Here is an 18,599-nt window from a genome sequence, read left to right as displayed (position 1 = left end):
GAGGGTGTTTGTCAGTGAGGGAAATTTGGCAAGTGCCCTGATCTCCTGCTTGTCCTGTTCTGTGCTGCTGAGGGTTCCTCAGGATGAAGGCCGCTGGGCTCGTTATGTTGCTGCTGAGTCTTCATCACATGTGCTCCTCCTCTGCTCAGGTGAGTACAGGTGACATGAAGGAACTTGTTGGTGTCTCTACTGAGGCTGGATAATCATGTCCTCTGTGTGCAGAGGTTTCTAACAGCAGTGTCTGCTCCTCGTCACGTCCTCACATGGTAGATTCATGAACTTGTTAGAAAAGTGGTTCCCAGCCTGGAGATCGTAACTAATTATTTGGATGTGTTTGTTGTTTTTGTGGAATACTGGACACTTTCAGCTAATCACACCTCTAATAATCCTTTTAATTAAACCATGCTTTATGTATCACATTCTTTTGAAATTTGAGTCGTGTCCACAAGATGCTTGTAACCTGTGATGGGGTCCAGGTAAACTTTTTTCTTCTTGTAATGGGTCAAAAGCCCAGAAGCATGGGATGGACATGACTGAGCAACTCTGAATATTAATGTTTACCACACCAGTGCTGTTTGCTGGAAGTGTAGTTTTATTCATTAAATGCTTAACATGAATATGTTCAAATATTTTTACATTCATTTAATAAAGTCAATTAAAACAATTTATCATCTGCCAAGAGGGATAACAAACAGAGTTTCTTTTTTGGGGACTTGATCATCCAAATGATTTTGAATGGGTCATGCTGTTGTTACTGACTCAATGTAATGCTGTTGTCTCGTCTTCACAAGAAAACTCTTTTAGAGTAGACTAGACTTTTAAATCAAGAGAAAATACAAATTCTGTATAAAATTGAGTTCAAATGTTTTAAAGCAAATGTCTTTTTAATTGTGACCCGTTTTAAGAGTCTTAAGGTCTGTTGAGATGTAAACCTCTTTTTCAGTAAAGATTTTGACTCTGAAGACTGAAAAATGAAATGACACATTACATGAGTCTGTATTGTAGTAGCTGATATATGCTGTATATGTTATATATGTCTGATATACAAATTATCAAAGGGACAAAACAGTTGAATCCAGTGATTTTCTGAAAATGTTACTTGATAAAGATCAAATCAGTCTGAGCTGGTTTAAAAATGATTAATAATAATAAGAAAATGATTGGCAAAATACTCAAATATGCTTTAGACAGAAAAGGAACAATCCTAAATAATGTAAGATCTACTTAAACGTCACTAAGAACAAGGAGACATCAAAGTGTTTGGTGCTGCACAATGTTAATAATTGATGATACACAAATGTAAGTGTTTAGCTCACAGACTCTTGGGAAGTAGTAGGGTGAGAAAGGAATTTCCTTTTTTAAGATGGAAGAAGTTTCAGTTTTTTGTGTGCAAACATGAATACAGTTCTTTCTTAAATGAACCTGGAATCAGTTGGAACAGAAGTGAGTGTGAGTGAGAGTTTCTGCACTGTTTTGACCTCCTGTGTGTGTCTGTGTGTTGACTGTTGATTGTGATGGGCTCCAATTGGGTTCATGCTTCTGCTTGTTTCAGTGTCCTTCAATAAATAAACGTTTTATTTGACCTTTATCAGTCTGTTTTTTATTTGTTTAGAAAAAAACTCTTCAGTGTCCTGAACACACTGAACTCAAGTTCACCTTCATTATATCCACCACTGTGTCATCCCACACACCACACATTCCTTATGTGGCTGCAGCCTCTTGTTGGGTTGTATTTGTGTTGCGTTGTGTTGATGGAAGTAGTGTATTGTTTTGTGTTATGCTGTGTTGTGTTACGCTGTCTTGATGGCGGCGGTGTGTTGTGTTGTGTTGATGGCAGTAATGTGTTGTGTTGATGGCAGTGCTGTGTTGTGTTGTGTTGATGGCAGTAGTGTGTTGTGTTGTGTTGTTTTTATAGCAGTAGTGTGTTGTGTTGTGTTGTGTTGTGTTGTTTTTATAGCAGTAGTGTGTTGTGTTGTGTCGTGTTGATAGCAGCAGTGTGTTGTGTTGCGTGGTGTTAATGGCAGTAGTGTGATGTGTTGTGTTGATAGCAGTAGTCTGATGTGATGTGTTGATAGCAGTAGAGTGTTGTGTTGTGTTGATGGCAGTAGTGTGTTGTCTTGAGTGAATGGCTGTAGTGTGTTGTGTTAATGGCAGTAGTGTGTTGTGTTATGTTGTGCTGATGGCAGCAGTGTGTGTGTTGCATTGCTTTAATGACAGCAGTGTGTTGTGTTGTGTTGATGGCAGCAGTGTTTGTGTTGCATTGCTTTAATTAATGACAGTAGTGTGTTGTGTTGTGTTGATGGCAGCAGTGTGTGTGTTGCATTGCTTTAATGATAGCAGTGTGTTGTGTTGTGTTGTGTTGCGTTGTGTTGATGGCAGCAGTGTGTTGTGTTGTGTAGTGTAGTGTGAGGTCAGCGGCGGGCTCAGGGCCAGTTTTCACCCAGGTGTTAGTGTGCGTTTGAAAACCTCACCTCTATGTTTGGAGCTCACACCTGAAGCTGGAGACAGACTGGAGTTAGTCTGGTGTCATCGTCCTCTTCCTCTGCTGGAGTAGTGGAAAAATACATGTAGACAGTGTGAGTCCCTTTAATAACACGATGTAGCTACACACTTGTGTTGTTGTAGTTCAGATTTTTTTAATTGCATGTTCGTTTGATGATTCTTTATCTTTTAAAGCTGTTATATTGACAGTGGATCAAACATCCACTTTCAGTTGTTGGTGTTGTGGTTCACAGTTCTCTCAACCTAATAGAACCAGTTAATGCATCATCAGAGAATCAGTCATCTTGTCTTCGTCCCACAGGAGTGTGCGTCCACTCACAACCTGCTGACCTCGCTGCAACAGGTGGAGAAGATGCTGGCAGTCCATGAGGCGTCGTACCAGCAGGGCCTCCGCTCCCTCAGGAAAAAGATTAGCGCCCTGCACAACAGCACCATCGCCATCTTTAAGACGACCAGGAACGGTGAGAAATACGGTGACACTCTGTGACTGGGTTTCTCTTGGGGAAGTGAACCTGGTAGGAGGAGGTGCAGATCATAACTTCATCTCAGGCCATGTCAGTGACCCATGAGGAGGAGGAAGTTGATGTTGCGTTGGTCTTTATATATATATTTATATATATATATATATATACTTATACATACTGTATATAGAGTATAAATGGTCTTTCCATTTACAGACACATTCATACAGGGTATCTGTGTACAGCACTTTCTCTATCATACATCACTCACACACTGCCAGGGGCTGTTTAGGGTCAATATCTCGCCCAAGGATACCTCGGCACACAGAATGGAGGAAACTGGGATCAAACCACAGACCATATCCAGGGATCCCTCACCTGGCTCTCTCTGAGGTTTCTACGTTTTATATCCCCCTCTTGATGAGGGTTGAGGGCAGAGGATGAGACAAACTGTGATTTGTGAATATTAGCTAAACAAATAAAATTGTATTGATTGATTGATCTCTATCTGGTCCAGTATCCTGCCCCAAACCAGAGGCCCCCTCTCACGGCCGCAGACTGGGCAGGGTGTTTGGCGTTGGACACGAGGTTCACTTCATGTGCAAACCCGGCTATGAGCTGATCGGCCCGAGGACCCGGTTGTGTCTGGAGTCTCTGAAGTGGAGCGGCCAACAGCCAATGTGCAGACGTGAGTCAAGCGATCAGCTAAATGAACCACTCCCTCTGGTTTCATGGCTGCAGCTTTGCTATTTTTTATAATTTTTTCTCTAAAGTTGTCTTTCTCTTTTTCTTCTCAGGTTTCAACAGCACCTCTAACTCCCTGGCCTCCTTCTCTCCTGCTGCTCCCTCCTCCTCCTCCTCCTCCTCTTCCTCCTCATCCTCGTCATACCTCCCTGTCTCTGCCGCTCTGTCAGGGTCCTCCTCCACCTCTTCTTCCTTCTCAGCAATTCCAGCCTCTACTCTCTCCTCCTCATCACCCACATCTTCCTCTCCCTCCTCTTCTGTCCGACCGTCTCACTGTACCCACTTCCTGGGCTCCACCCGCTGCACCTGTGATGTGGGTTTCACCATATCAGGCCGTGACAACAACATCTGCACAGGTGATAAATATTATTCGTATAAATAACCAATTTGGTCTTAACTACCACTAAGCGCCCTGTGTCCTGTGTTCCAGACATCGACGAGTGTCGTCTGTTTCCTCTCGGTCAGCCCGGCCGGCTCTGCGTCCATCAGTGTGTGAACACTCCTGGCAGCTTCCACTGCTTCTGTCCAACAGGATATGACCTCGCCGCTGATGGCCGTAGCTGCAGAGGTCAGAGTTCACCGGTCATCTTATCAGTTACTAGTTAGTTGTGGTTGTAATCCTCCCCTCTGCTCTTCTTTGTCCAGACATCGACGAGTGTGAAAACCGCATGCACAACTGCACAGTGAACCAGTTGTGTGTGAACACATACGGGGGGTTCCAATGCGTGACGGTGGAGTGTCCTCACATGAAAAATGCCACGTACATCAAGACGTCACCAATGTAAGATCATGTCCTTCTGACGCACACTTTCTGTGATCAAATCATCTTTACTTCACCTGAGCTCTTCATTTCTCTCTGACCTTTACCAACACCCACAGAGGTCACAGGACGGTCTGTTCCAACAAGGATGCACTACGTACTGTATCACACATCAAGTGACAGCTCAAAAAAACCTTTGGGTTTTGTTAATTTCTTAAACCAATCATTGTGTATCATCCTGTCATTGGCCGGAGGCGCTGTATATGAGACAACCAAATGTCAGAGCGGAGGCAGAAAAAGGCCATACACATAGAAGACACCAGCGGAGATATCAAGAGAACTTTTGGTGCTTAGGACCAACACCGGTGTCCAAGTGATGTTAACAAAAACATGTGATATCTGCAGTGGAATATATACGTTACGTCCTGCTTCAGCCTGCTTCAGCCTGCTGCACCACCCCTGACCTGAACGCTCTGGAGATGTCTGTGTTGTTGTGAACGCGTCTGAATGAAGAACATCCTGTTGTCTTCATCATATGTGGAAGGCAAACTCCGGAGAAAGTCTGAACCCAATTCTGCGGACATTCTCCAGAGTTGAAACTTGCTAAGGTTGCCCCACAGTCCTGGATGGAAACTTCCTGTATCTTGAACAGTCTATAACTACCGTGGTAAATTAGCGATGATACATAAATCCCACCGGCTGGTTTTATTCAGCAAAAAGGCTGAAATATAGCTTTCAGTAACCAGGACTCCATGAAGAACACAGATCTCATCCACTATCACAACTTTGGCTCAGTTTCTGTAGACCTCCTACTCGGATGTTTGATGTTAGATTTGGCAGTAGTCAGCCTCACTCTTGTATATAGTAAATGCAGCTAACAGTACAATTCTCATTCAGCCATCTACACACACATTCGTACAGTGCCTGTATGCTGCACTTCTATCACACAGTCAGCACAGCCTTCTGTGGCAATATGGGGTTCAGTGTCTGTGCAACATTTTGCATTTCAGAGTTAAAAACAAGACGTCTCATCGAATCACAAGACATTGAAACAAAGAAATTCATTTCAGTTCAATTCAGTTTTATTTGAATAGTGCCAAATCACAACGTACAGTCTCTCAAGGTGCTTTACATAGTAAGGTCAACCCTGTGGTGGGTTTCACAGCACTCCTTAAATATCAAACATGAGCGTCTGCGGCCGTATGAAGCACGCTGATCTGATGGTACCGTGACCCAATCCCCTCCATCTCCTTCCAAAAGAAACCAATAATCTGCACATCAATATATGGGGGCGTGTTGTCTTCTAACCAGAAGATCGGAGGTTCGATCCCTGTCTCCCCCATTCCGCATGGTAAATGGTCTATATTTATATATCGCTTCTCTAGTCTTGATGACTCAAAATCGACGCATTCACTCACACATTCATACAGCGCATCACTAACAACAAGAATTGAAGCTTTCGCTGAGTTGACAAGAGTCGTCCCCTGACCCTGGAGACAGTGGTAAACAACATGTAAGCCTCTGACAGCCCAAATACCTTAAAATAAACTGTAACAATGAAACTGCAAACAAAGCAACTAGAGAAGAATGCAACAAGGGGATAGACAACCATAAACCTGTCATCTCAAAAGACACAGATCTGATTTATGACAGGGGCAGAGATGGAGAGAAATTCGAAAACAATGACTTTCACATCTTTGTCGGCCACCTCCTTTCTCCACCCGTCATTTAGCTTCCCTCCACTAACAGTAACCGAGCAGCGAGTCAGACTGAGGTTTGGCGCTCTGCAGGCGCCCTGCTGGGCCTTCAGGCTCCAGTCCGTTCATCAGCTGATTGGTCGAGAGGCGTAAAGCATGTTTATGGTTATGGATGGCAACTAAATATAGTTGTCTGACTTTTATTCCGGCAGCTGAATTACAATGGTATATGTCGGTAATGAATGTAATTCTCATATTTGAGCAGCTGTAACCAGTAAATGTTTGGCATGCTATTATTATTATTATTATTATTATTCAAATACTTGTGTATTACTTTTCTGAGTGTAATTGTCGCTGCTCCAGCTTACCATTGTCACTGACAGATGTTTTTATGTCATTAAAGCTTTGATTGTTTTATTCCTCTGTAAAAATTAAATAACAACCTTTCTTTATGTGTCACCATCTCCAGGCGCTGTGAGAGGAACCCGTGCATGCTGGGAGACAAGGCTTGCACTCAGGCGCCAAACTCAATCTCTTTCCATTTCCTCTCTGTGGGGTCCAACATGTCCGCCCCTCGGGTCCTCTTCCGGGTTTCGGCGGCTCGCGTGTTGGGCGACACTCTGCGTTTCGGCCTGGCGGGCGGCCGTGGACGGGGCCACTTCAGCGTGCAGCGCTCAGGCCGACAGACTGGCACCCTCCTCCTGGTGACGCCAATAAAGGGTCCTGCCACTTTGGAGGCTGAGGTGGAGATGAGCGAGCTGGAGCGCAACGCTCTGCTGGGCCGCTACCTCACAAAGGTCACGCTGTTTGTTTCTCCGTACGAGTTCTAAGTGGAGCATGGATGGGTGGGGGTGCAAACCACTGAGTGTTTTCGGCCTCTTTGTAGGTGATTTACTGTATCTGTTTACTCTTTAGACCACAGTTATCTAGTGCCTGGAAGTTCATCTAAACCCAACAGATTGTTTTCTTTTCTTTCTTTTTGATTGATATTTTTGGCCTTTATTGAAATGGAGAGCGAGAGCAGTGAAAGGGCCGATGATGGTCCCAGTGAGTCTGACAGGACGAGAGCCAGTCACCACAGTGCAACAGCAGTTTACACTGAAGGTGCATCAGTGTCTCTGTTTGATCAGTTGATGCGATTACAACTGATGAAGTCCAGGCAGCAAACTCACACACACAGATTTGTTTGGTTGGAAAACAGAAACAGGGATATTGTTGGCAGAGCTAAAATGATCAGTTGTTTTATCTTAAATATTACATTATCAATATAGAATTTATATTTTAATCTTTAGCCAAAATTTGGAGGATTTCACTGGTGCGTAAATGTGAGTATTTCCAGATTTCTGTGACTTGACCTCAATAAAACCAGTTTGTAAATTGTTCCACTGGTCGAGGCTGGGATCGACAGAAGAGTTTGAAAAGTCCTTACATGTTCATGTAATCTTGGCACTATGGTACAGAAACATGTTAAAGAATATATTTCCTTGATTACAACTTCAGTATTTTATGCTCTTGTAATCTTATAATCTTGTGGGGTTAAGTTCTTTTGTTATGCAGACTCATGTATCTTTTAGAATTGGTTTTCATTGAACAATGTCATTGCTTTTAATATGTGATTTGTATTTTCATTGATGTTTGCTATTGATGGCCTGTGTGTTTCTGTGTCTGTTCTGTGCTTCAGTCTGTTCACTGTGTTCACTGTGTGTGTTTTTGTTGAATCTGTCACTGCTTGTATTTATTTTTGAAATGTTTTATTTCTTGACCAGGACTCCCTGGCAGAAGAGATGTTTTATCTCAATGGGACCAAGAGGAGAAATAAAATAAATACATTTGATAATTATTCGATTCTAAGTCGTAGTAAGGAAACACGCTAAACTCTTTTCTGTCTAAGTCACTGAGCCCTTTTTCAGCTCAGCCTGAAATCTCCATAAATCATATTCTCTGTAGAAGTCACGGTGTTACAGCTTTTCTTTGGTCAATAGACACAAATCCAAGCTCACTATGGACAGTTTTAAAGAGACTCCTAAAAAGGATTAATTCTGGATGGAGAAACACTTTCAAAGAGAAATCAACAATCAGATTCTGGCTCCAAATGTAAGTTGCTGAATTAACAGCTGTTTGCTGCAGTGTCTCCTTATTCTCACATAGAGGAAAACTTGATTGACAGGCGAGCTCTGCAGTTATAATGAGTCACATTGAGACAGATGTGCATCATGTCTGTGTGTGATCTGACTGAAGTAGAAATTGCAGCAGGGAGGGTTTTTTAAGGGGATCCATAAATGTACATTTCAGTCTTCACACATCTTTATAAAAAATCTTTTATCATATGATGTCTACGACTTTTACTATCTGTATCTTTATTATGTTTTTACTCTGATTGAGAATTTCATATTGTTTGTTGTAAAGCACTTTGTTACTGGTATTGAAATGTGCTATACAAATAAAGTTATTATTATTATCATTATTATTCTTTCAGATGATAAATGCTCACCTATGAGATCTGAATGTGAAAATGCATTAGCGTCACAAATTATGAATATTTCTTTTTTCCCCCACAGTGCTGAGAATCTGTGCTTTGCCTTGTTCTCCTTATTTGGCTAAAATGACCCTGTTCAACATACAATAAACATGTTTACCCCCACATCGTGTCACATGCATGTTTAATGTCGTTTTTTTGTCGCGTGAGAGTTTGTGAATACTCCTGGAAGCTACATTTGGATGTTTTGAGACATTTACATTGTTGTGTTCAACAGAAGCTGCGAGGTCGATGCACTTCAGTCTGTCGGCCTGAAGAATTTAACACGGATCTGTGAGACAGCCCGAAGCAGGCACAGACCAGACATACAGACACATGTGTTTACACTGAATGTCTGCAGACACCTTCTCACACGCATGTATGGCTGCATGGAGACCATACATACATATGGTATCTATATTTTTAGACAAATCCTCTGAGAACGAGAGATGTCAGCATACAGAGACCACATCATATGAGTGATTCAATATTTGTAAAGGAGCGCAGCCAACATGAGCTAACAAGACACTAATCACATCACCTTCAGATGCCAGAGGATGAAAAAGAAAGGAAGCCAGAACCTGTTCACTCGTGCCCAACATATGATAGCAGATATGAACTGAATTAAAGATTACATATAACTTATATGTTATGTATAAACATATATTCAGCTATAACATCAGAGAGATCACGATGCCCAGCAGACGTAACATGAGACTTTTGACGTGGATGACAGAGTTTTCATTCAATGTTTCATTCTCCACCTCCACATCAGCCACATATGAATTCATGACAGTCAGATGGTGTCCCATTGACCTGTAACACCAGTGACCCTGTCACTGTTGGTAAGAATAAGAAAGTTGTTTGAAGATATGATAAGAAACTCTCTCACATTCAACCAAGACCTGTGTCATGTATTTTGTTGAGTTGTGTCGTTTAATGTACAACTTTCAAACCTGCAGAAATCAGAGAGTCATTTTAATCAAAGTAAGGTGCGTTTCATTTTGTCGCCTGTCAGTGGCATCAATGTGTTTGCCTGCCAGAAGAGTCAAAACTTTCTTTTTATGTCTGTAATACACTTTTGAACCAAATATTTTAATCAAATGAAGGAGTTGTTTGCCTGGACGTCTGGATCTTAAGTTATTAGAGAAATAAGATGAACAATCCCAATGTTAGCAGCAGCTAATGAAACCCTCATTTTTACAGTTTTATTTACAACTACAAACTTGGCATGATATATTAACACTTTACAAGTTCAAACCCTAGTTGACCCTGGGCCCATTGTTAGTTTGTGGTTTCAACACTAATGTCACCACGCTCACAATGACAATGTTTAGCAGGTGTAGTCTTCAACATGTTCACAACGTAAGTTTAGCATTTCAGCCATCCATCCTGTACTACTGCTAATAATTCATGTTAAGGAGAACATGGATATTTGAACAACATTTTATGGCAATCCATCTTAAAGTTGAGAAATTACATACACACACACACACACACATACACACACAACCTTTATATATAAACCTCATGGTGGTGCCAGTGAAATATCATTCATCCTCTGAGGACCATCAATGTCTGAACCAAATTTCATAGCAGTCTGTGAAAACATTGATACAGTTTGGACCAAAGTGACTTACTGAAACTGAAACACAGCATCTGTCAACGCATTAGTTTCAGTTTTATATCTCTTTTAATTACAAAATAAAATTAGCAAATAACTGATAATGAAACAAATTTTTTTCATTGTCTCATTTTCAATTATCAAAGTATTATGAGATCATTCTTATTGTGTTATGCAAAATAAAACAATGAGCCAGTGGTAATGATGATTCCCTTCAGGTCAAATGTTGAGTGCAGAATCGTTTTATTCCACAGTGTAACAAACCACAACCACCGGCTGCAGGAGGGAAGGAAGACAAAACACTAAAACAATTGTGGGCTGGAATGTGAAGTTCACTGTATGTAATTCAGTTACAAGAGACGCCTCCTTCAATTTATTCAGAGCAAATATTGTCTATGTTCATGTCAGACTTTGTATAATCAAACATCATTATAGACTACAACAGGATTACAGTTATTGTCTGCATGTTGTTTTCCTGCTGCTGACAAGTTGTCTCTTGGAAGTAAAACAAACAAGAGCAGTAGCCTGATAATGACACTGAAAACTGTCTCGGGGGATTTGTCTTTGGGAAACTGAATCTGTAGACAATATTCCAATCACTAAAAAAACAGATATGTGAACAATGAGAGATCAGAAAGGCAGCTGCATGCCCAAAGGTCCATGTCAGCCGTCCATCTCTGTGACGAGTTGAAAGGTTGTACGGCCTGGGCGACAAAAGACTTCCTGAGCCTGAATACAATGTCTCCAGGGGGAGCTGTTTGAAGTTTGATAAATGTCCTCAAGTGATGCTACCTGTGTCAGTGTAGGTTTGGTCTTAAGTCTACAATTTAAAAAAGTAAGACAATTAGGTAAGAAAGCGTATTACCTCCCCGACTGCTGCATGAACCTGCAGTTATAGAGATGCATTGTGGGTAATGTCGGCGTCAGCTTTGGACAAGGAAAAAGAAGGTCTCTCTTTCTGCTGCAAGGACAGTGGATAGTGGACAGATAGATGTGATATATTCCCTGCTTCAACAGTAGGTGGTGTTTTTTCACCCAATAACTGGATGTAAAGATGGATGACATTATGGCTCACAAAAGTCAAGCCAAAGTGTCTTGATTGCCCCCTGGAGGCTGGCTGCAGAATAGGCAGAGACACACATCCTGGGCGGCTGTGGCTGAGGGGTAGAGCGGTCGTCCTCCAACCTGAAGGTCGGCAGTTCGATCCCCAGTCGTCCCCATCTGCATGCCGAAGTGTCCTTGGGCAAGATGCTGAACCCTGAATTGCCCCTCATAGAACAACAAAGTGCTGCTAATAGATGCACTGTGTGAATGTGTGTGTGAATGGGTGAATGTAAAACTGTACTGTAAAGAGCTTTGAGTGGTCATCAAGAATAGAAAAGCGCTATATAAATAGAAAAAACATTTACCATTTACATCCACCATGTGGGACAATGACAAAACAAAAATCAAGTTCCCGTCAAATGTTTCCAAACATAAGTTTAATTCATTATTTGATGTTCGGAAATCCGGCTGTGATGTCATGACTGACAGTTGAGACCGACCTGTATCAGCAGGTGTATAGGCCTCACTTCCTGATCACTACTGTGCAGATTTTGGCTCCAAATGTAAGATATTTTCCCAGCTCAATATGGCAGCGCTCATGATATGTTGGCTTCATTTTTAGTGATACAGCACAATTATGTTTTTATTTGTATTATTCTGGCAGTCGTTCTACTTGCAGTAAAAGCCTCTCATAACTGTATAGAGATCAGGGAAAACTGACATTCCTGAAAAAAAACATCAGACATTGTAAAAAAAAAACCACACAATTGTCTTTTCCAGTACACAACACTGGCATTACTCAATTTCCTCATGGTCAACAAAGACCAAAACCAAAGGGTCTCCTAATATATGTACTATTACTTATCTTCCGTCCTAAAGCTTTCAGCTCATAAAAGGGTCAGTAACAGTGACCAGCTGTCACTGTAGCTTTTAATCAAACAGCAGGAAAGAATAATATTGTTGGGGAGTATTTTCAGAGGTGGATTAATACACATTTGGTAGGTTAGTGTGTCAAGTTTTCGGTATTAATAATTAATAGACACGTGCTCACAATACTTTTCGTTGAAATTAAATGAAATAAACAGACATGACAGTGGAATAGAAACCTTGCAGACTTTATTATTATTAACAAACTTTCCAATTTTCATCTGTACAGAACAAAAAAAGTGTACAGGGAGAAAATAAATCAGATGACGACTGAGGAGCTCCACGGATTCAGACACAAAATATTGTTTACAAAAACATCTTTATCATCACAAACTTTAAATCAAACGTTTTGGTCGCCATCACCTGGGACAACTAAGACCGCAAGGAATCGACTGGAGATCACGCAGCATTCGGTCCGAAATCTGTGGGCAACTCACACACACAAACACACATCATCCATCAAACACCAACACACACTCACAGGCCCACATGCGTCTCTGCTGGGTGCCTCAGGGGGTTCTGGGATGTTCTGTACAGCGGGATCCCTCAGCGGGACGGCGAGTAGGCACGCTTTGATAAAACTGATGTCAAATGGGGGATAAAAAAAAACCGCAAAGGCAGTTGAACGAATCAGAGCGTCTCATTTTCAAGCAGGAAGGGCAGCGCTCACCTCACCAAGCTGCAACAACTAGAAAGGAAAACAGTTCAGTCTAACTGCAAGGTGCGTAGCTTCCAGTTTGTCACGCAGTACAGTGCACGAGTGCACATGACAGGCTCGAGCTGGGAGAGGACACATTCCCCTCTGGTGGTTTTACAGTCGGCAAAGTCGCTGACAGCGAAACCTTGTCTGCCTTCTTCCTCCAACATTAACCTTCAAATTTCCAAATGATGCATCAAATACACAGCCAAACAGCCAATGAATTGAATGACTCAGAATTAAAATGCTAAATATCACACAGATGCCTGCTTTGCTTTAACGCCTCAAACTTGACCATTGCATTTTTTTTTATATTATGTGAATCAGCCCAGTTGTTTTGTTTTGTACAGAGTTAAATCAACATCTTTTACATGAACCGAACAATACGTAACAGTTTAATCAAACTTCCTGTTTGGTCTTCATGTCCACATCACTGATTGGTTTTAATAGTGAAGCAGCAGTGGTCATTCCCAAAGTATCATCACATTCAAGACATCCATGTAACGACCGGATTTGTCTTTTTCAGTCACAAGCTCAGATTATGTGGAGCCTCACTGATCAACAGTCACTGAGTGTTCTGGACACTGTGACAACTCACTCTGCTGACCAAAGAGGCGTTTGCTGCCCCCTGTGGGAAAAAAAATATCAGTCTGCTGGAGTAAGTTGAAACCTTGAGGACGCCGAAACCTTCACCCCCCTCCCTCCCACACTTGCTCGCTGGAGAAAAGGCAACCAGAGAACATTCAAATCATTAAAAAAAAAGTTTGTCCATTAGTAAACAAATAAATAAGGCTATGACAAAACAATATATATATATTTATAGATATAAAAAAAGAACTAAGAATGTGCAATGATTCCAGTATCATCTTTACACAAAATGTTCACATCTCTATGATAATGTAAAGTATTTTTTTTCTTTCTTTCTTTCTTTTTTTTTCCTGCATTGCTCTCAGCTTCTCTGTGCCAACCAGCGTGACACCGACAGCCACTCTGCGAGTCATGAGTGGGGGAGAGGGTGGCGAGACAGCCAGTTTTCCCAGTATGTCTGCTCCACCCAGTTCAGGTTCAGACAGGGATCACTATTGATCCGGTGGCGTGATGGAACGAGGCCAGAACTTCCCAAGCAGTTGCTAAAACTGTGATATCAGCTAAACTGGGAGCGGCAGGTGGATGTGGTGCGCTACGGCACAGATTAGGCTTTAATGTTTTAGGGCTGCATTGAGCGAGCTGGCTCCCCCGCCCCCCTTTTTCTCATCTTTGTGGCTCGGTGGAGGGCTGGCTGGTTGGCACCACCCGCCTGGCAGTCCCATGGCAATAAATTCTAACACATCATCAAAAAAATTTTGTTTAAATTGGGATTGATATATCCAGAGCCAAACAATCCAAAAAACCTTTAAGCAGGAGGACAAACTAAAAGAATGTGGTGGTTCAAAGACAGTTTGCATTACGCATCTCACACACACACACACACACACACACACACACACACACACACACACACACACACACACACACACACACACACACACACACACACACACACACACACACACACACACACACACACACTGTGTCTCTATACATGAGCATTTCCCATCCCACTTTCTACACATTTACATTTTCATCCACATCCCTCTCCCCTAAAGTTTCACCTTTGACCCCGTATCCTTAAACCCCAGACTACCTCCGACCCCTCCCCTCCTAACCCGACCCCTCCCACCATGGTAATGGGGGCAGGGGGAGGAAGAAAAAAAAAATAGTCAAGTAATACTGCATCTACATCTGGTGAGCGCAGGTAAAACAGCAGGATGACCCGGCACTCTGTATTGAAAAAAAATCTGAACAAAAATCCATATGGATGTGGTCTTCCTGGGGAGTGGGCGGGTCACATGTAGCGCAGGCAAGTCACTGATCACGCCCACTTTCACTTGCAAGACTGTGAATGATGTCACTCAAGAAGAAGCAGGAAGTGATTTAAAATGAAACAGGGGTGCAAAATGGAGAAGCAGATGGAGTATCTGTGGCTGTCAGGGGGGTTAAATGATGGGGGAGGGGTGGTCCTATTTCAGCTGTGGTCGTTTCTCCTGTGGGTGTGTCCAGACCCCAGAGTTGGCGTGGTCTACCTGTCCTTCAGCTCCTGAGTGACACGCTTAGTGAAACGGCCGCAAAGCAGCCCCATCAGGAAGAGCACTGCAACACCTGCACCAATCATAGTCAGGATGTAGTTCTTGGACGGTGATGTCATCACCTGCATGGCCAGGTCTGAGAAACCCTCAGCGGGAGCCACCTGCCGGATCGTATGGACAAGACAGCACAGTCATGTCATACTCTCTTTTACAGAAATAATGTTTTCATACTAAGCTCCTGTTAAAAAAACCTCAATACTGCCTGCAGTTTCTCACATTAAAAGAATACCTATATATAGGCGTCAAGATTTTTAAAGTTAAAACTCTGGAGGAAATCCTCAGTTATTTTCGTGGTGGCTTTACAATATTCAAGGACAAAAGAAAGTGCCCTGTTGAAGAATTAGCACTCAGGATTTTTTTCAGGTAAACATGGAGAAAGTTTGGAGCTTGTAATAACTGGGGAACAGGAAATGACACAAAGCTTTGCCAAAATAAAGTTTGGCTTATCTCTGCCACTGAGGAAACTAAAGGACCCAATTTTCAAACAAAAACTTTCAGTAAAAAAATCTAAATAAAAGGTCCCCTAAACCGATGTTGTAAAACAACTCTAAAATTAAATACCATTTTAACCAGCTTGTCTACAGCTTATTACATACCTTTGAAATCATTTCACCTCCATTATGTATTTATTTATTTATTTGAATGTTCTTTCTCGTCTGTTTGTTTGTTTTATATTAGCACTGCTTCATTTATCCCCGATGAATTGTCACTGCACTACATTGTAATTCTGGTGGACATGGACTTCAAGGGAACAAATGGGGATGAAAGAGGGTGGGGGGGATGTGGGGGACCTCTCATAACTGTAATATTTTGATTAACGCAGCTGTACTATATTGTATTTCAATATATGCTGTAAACAAATATGCAGTTTCTCTAATGGAAAACCAATGAAGGTTTGTGCAGCTCGATAAATCAATTTCAAAATGACAAGTTTTGTTGACTTTATTTCAATAAATGCAAATCTAAGATTTTCTGCAGCTAATTCTATCAAGCAATTTCAGAATAAAAAGCACCTTGAGAGTGAGGTTAATGAAGCAGAATGACTTCGGCAATTCCTCTGCTGGATTGATAAGTAGATACTGTTACTTAAGTTTGTCTCCACAGACTTGAGAAAACTAACAGCAGAGCTCCTGTTTTTGTAGTTATTTTGTGTTGTGGTGTGAGGAGCTCAGAGTTTCTCCTGCTCTATCACATTACCGCCGTCTGTGTTTTCAGTGTTTGGACGGTTTCGCTGACAGTGCGAGGAAGCCGGGGGTCACGTACCTTGGCGGCGTAGCTCCACATGTCTATGCGATCCTGAAGTCTCTTCTTGCATTCTGGCTGCAGACGAATGCGTTTGTCCTGCAGCGACTCCATGAGACAAGACATCTCTGATGAAAAACAAAACGCAACATTACTAACATTAATGTGTTATCTTGACTTGTAGCTGCATTGAATGAGCTTAAATGATTTAGAGTCGATGGTTACAAGCCACTCAGTCTTTACTTTTGAAATTGTTTTAGGTGTAATTATATATAATTAAACTTGTGGCAGCTTCTGGTAACAGAGTGGTTAACATGCAAACCATGTAACTGCAACATCACTGGTACAGTTTCAGCTGGGGCCTTCGCTGCATGTTGTTTCCTCCACTTTCACTGTCTCCCCTATGACTATCAAATATGGCATTGTGGAATATGGCAGTATAACCAGAGCGTTGCAAAGATGATGTGAACTGGAGTTTTACTTTTAAACTACTTTTATATTGTTTGGAGGTTCGTAGGAGTTTTATTATGGCATTTAGTTTTATGTTTTTACTTGTGCTTATATTTTGCAGGTACTTATTCCCTGTAATTCAGCTTTGGTTGGTTAGGATAGGAGCACTCTAATTTTAAATGGATCAATAACTTGTCCCTGAAATAATATCAAGAAATAAAAGCAGACTTTTTGTGGGTCAATAATCTAGATCTTTTATCACCAGAACCTTCACTACTAGTAATAAAATGGGGACTTTATATTTTTCGTGTCTACGTCACAGCTGAGGTGTTTGGTAGTTTGTGAACTCACGGCGGCCCCTGCCAGGTGGGATGGCGGCACAGTGGTGCTTGATGTCCAGAGCGCAGGCTGTGTGGAGGACAGGGTCGACGAAGATGTCCGCTTTACTTTCCTTCAGCATGTTCAACACCTCCTGCAGGGCGATGAGGGAGGCAGGGCAATAAGAGGGGAAGGAAGACAATGAGGAGAAAAATATTTTGGAAAAGGCCAAAGATGATGAAGATGTGGAGGAGGAAATGGAAGGTCAGCAGGAAAAAGCATCATGTGGTAAATGAGGAGTAAGAAAGAGGAAAAGAAAAAGATTTCATATGTTAGAATTAAAATCCAGAGAGGTAAAACATTGTAAAATGTGTTTCCTTAGTCTATATAAAGCAGAAATGGGGAATTGTTTTGAAATCTAATAAATCAGCATCTGTGCTGGCTGTACGTCATGTCGCTGGGGTTAACCTTTCTGCTCAGTAATCAGTGATGGCAGCAGTGGGTTGGTTTACCTTCTTACATGGGTCCTGTTTGATCTTTAGTAGGTTGACCTTGAGACACTCCTCCACCTGTCCCGTCTGCTCCTGAGCTGCTGCCTCCTCCGGACACAGACTGGAGATCTACACACCAGATGACATCTTGTCATTGTTTTCACATTGGTGCCATTGTTTGTATGAATTTCTATTTTAACTCAACATTTTGTTGTCAAAATGCTGTGTATGACCAGTAGCACAGCTTTTTAGTGTGCATGAAAGAACTGAAAAACTTTATTTTTTATTTTAATTTATCATTTTGAATAATCAAATTACAATAACATACACTCAGAATTCTCAGCGTTTTCACAGTGTGTTGTTTGAAAGCAGAAATGTATAAACCTCCTGTGTGCAATGGATCTGCAGCTGAAGGTCCAGTCTGTAGTCCAGCGCTGACTCCTGCAGGATGACCCTGATCTGATCCTCACAGTCTGTAGACAAACGCTGCCACAACGCACACACACACGCATGAATACATTTGTGGTAAATATCACTTGAAGGATTAATAATAGAGCCTTGTGATAACTACATTTTAGGCCTTAGGGGATATTTTTCCCCCTCTTAATTCATGTCCACACAAAACATTTTACTGTTGGTTGTACAAAATATCACCGTACAAACTACAATTAAAAAACAACTGCACAACAGTCCTAATGTTTGTATAGTTTATAGAGAGTTGTGATTCTCACCTGGTCGGCATATTTGAGTTTGAGGCAGGAGATGACCTGACCCTCCAGCTCGCTGTCAGCGGTTGCTTTGTTGAGGATGGGCTGACAGAACTTTGGGATGTCGGCTTTACAGGCTTTCCTCAGCACCGGGTTCAGCCTGTAGTCTGGACAGGGACACGTACACACACACACACACACAAAGAAAAAGTCAGCAGTCCTACTTGTGGTCTT

The 18,599-nt window shown here is 41.9% G+C and overlaps 2 protein-coding genes across 3 annotated transcripts in view; one reads left to right on the top strand and one right to left on the bottom strand.

Moving 5' to 3' along the window:
* The first annotated feature begins 12 nt into the window (after nt 1-12).
* LOC118109124 (fibulin-7) lies at nt 13-8,797 on the top strand. The gene is made up of 7 exons (XM_035155969.2): nt 13-149; nt 2,804-2,963; nt 3,481-3,651; nt 3,761-4,063; nt 4,138-4,275; nt 4,353-4,488; nt 6,634-8,797. The coding sequence occupies exons 1-7, from the start codon at nt 84-86 to the stop codon at nt 6,992-6,994; spliced, it is 1,335 nt and encodes a 444-aa protein (XP_035011860.1). The 5' UTR covers nt 13-83; the 3' UTR covers nt 6,995-8,797.
* Nucleotides 8,798-12,446: 3,649 nt separating this feature from the next.
* glg1a (golgi glycoprotein 1a) overlaps nt 12,447-18,599 on the bottom strand; it is a 35,223-nt gene continuing 29,070 nt past the window's right edge. For both annotated transcript variants that reach the window (XM_035155967.2, XM_035155968.2), the window contains 6 exons: nt 18,390-18,532; nt 18,043-18,144; nt 17,680-17,787; nt 17,201-17,321; nt 16,421-16,527; nt 12,447-15,258 (listed from right to left, as the gene is read on the bottom strand). In XM_035155967.2, coding sequence (XP_035011858.1) covers nt 15,091-15,258; nt 16,421-16,527; nt 17,201-17,321; nt 17,680-17,787; nt 18,043-18,144; nt 18,390-18,532 — 749 coding nt within the window. In that variant the 3' untranslated portion in view covers nt 12,447-15,090. The remainder of the gene's footprint in view (nt 15,259-16,420; nt 16,528-17,200; nt 17,322-17,679; nt 17,788-18,042; nt 18,145-18,389; nt 18,533-18,599) is intronic.

Source organism: Hippoglossus stenolepis, chromosome 5 (genome assembly GCF_022539355.2).
Source record: "Hippoglossus stenolepis isolate QCI-W04-F060 chromosome 5, HSTE1.2, whole genome shotgun sequence".
Lineage (NCBI taxonomy): Eukaryota > Metazoa > Chordata > Actinopteri > Pleuronectiformes > Pleuronectidae > Hippoglossus > Hippoglossus stenolepis.
The sequence above is the reverse complement of the archived record's forward strand: the minus strand, read 5'-3'. Positions and strand labels throughout refer to the sequence as shown.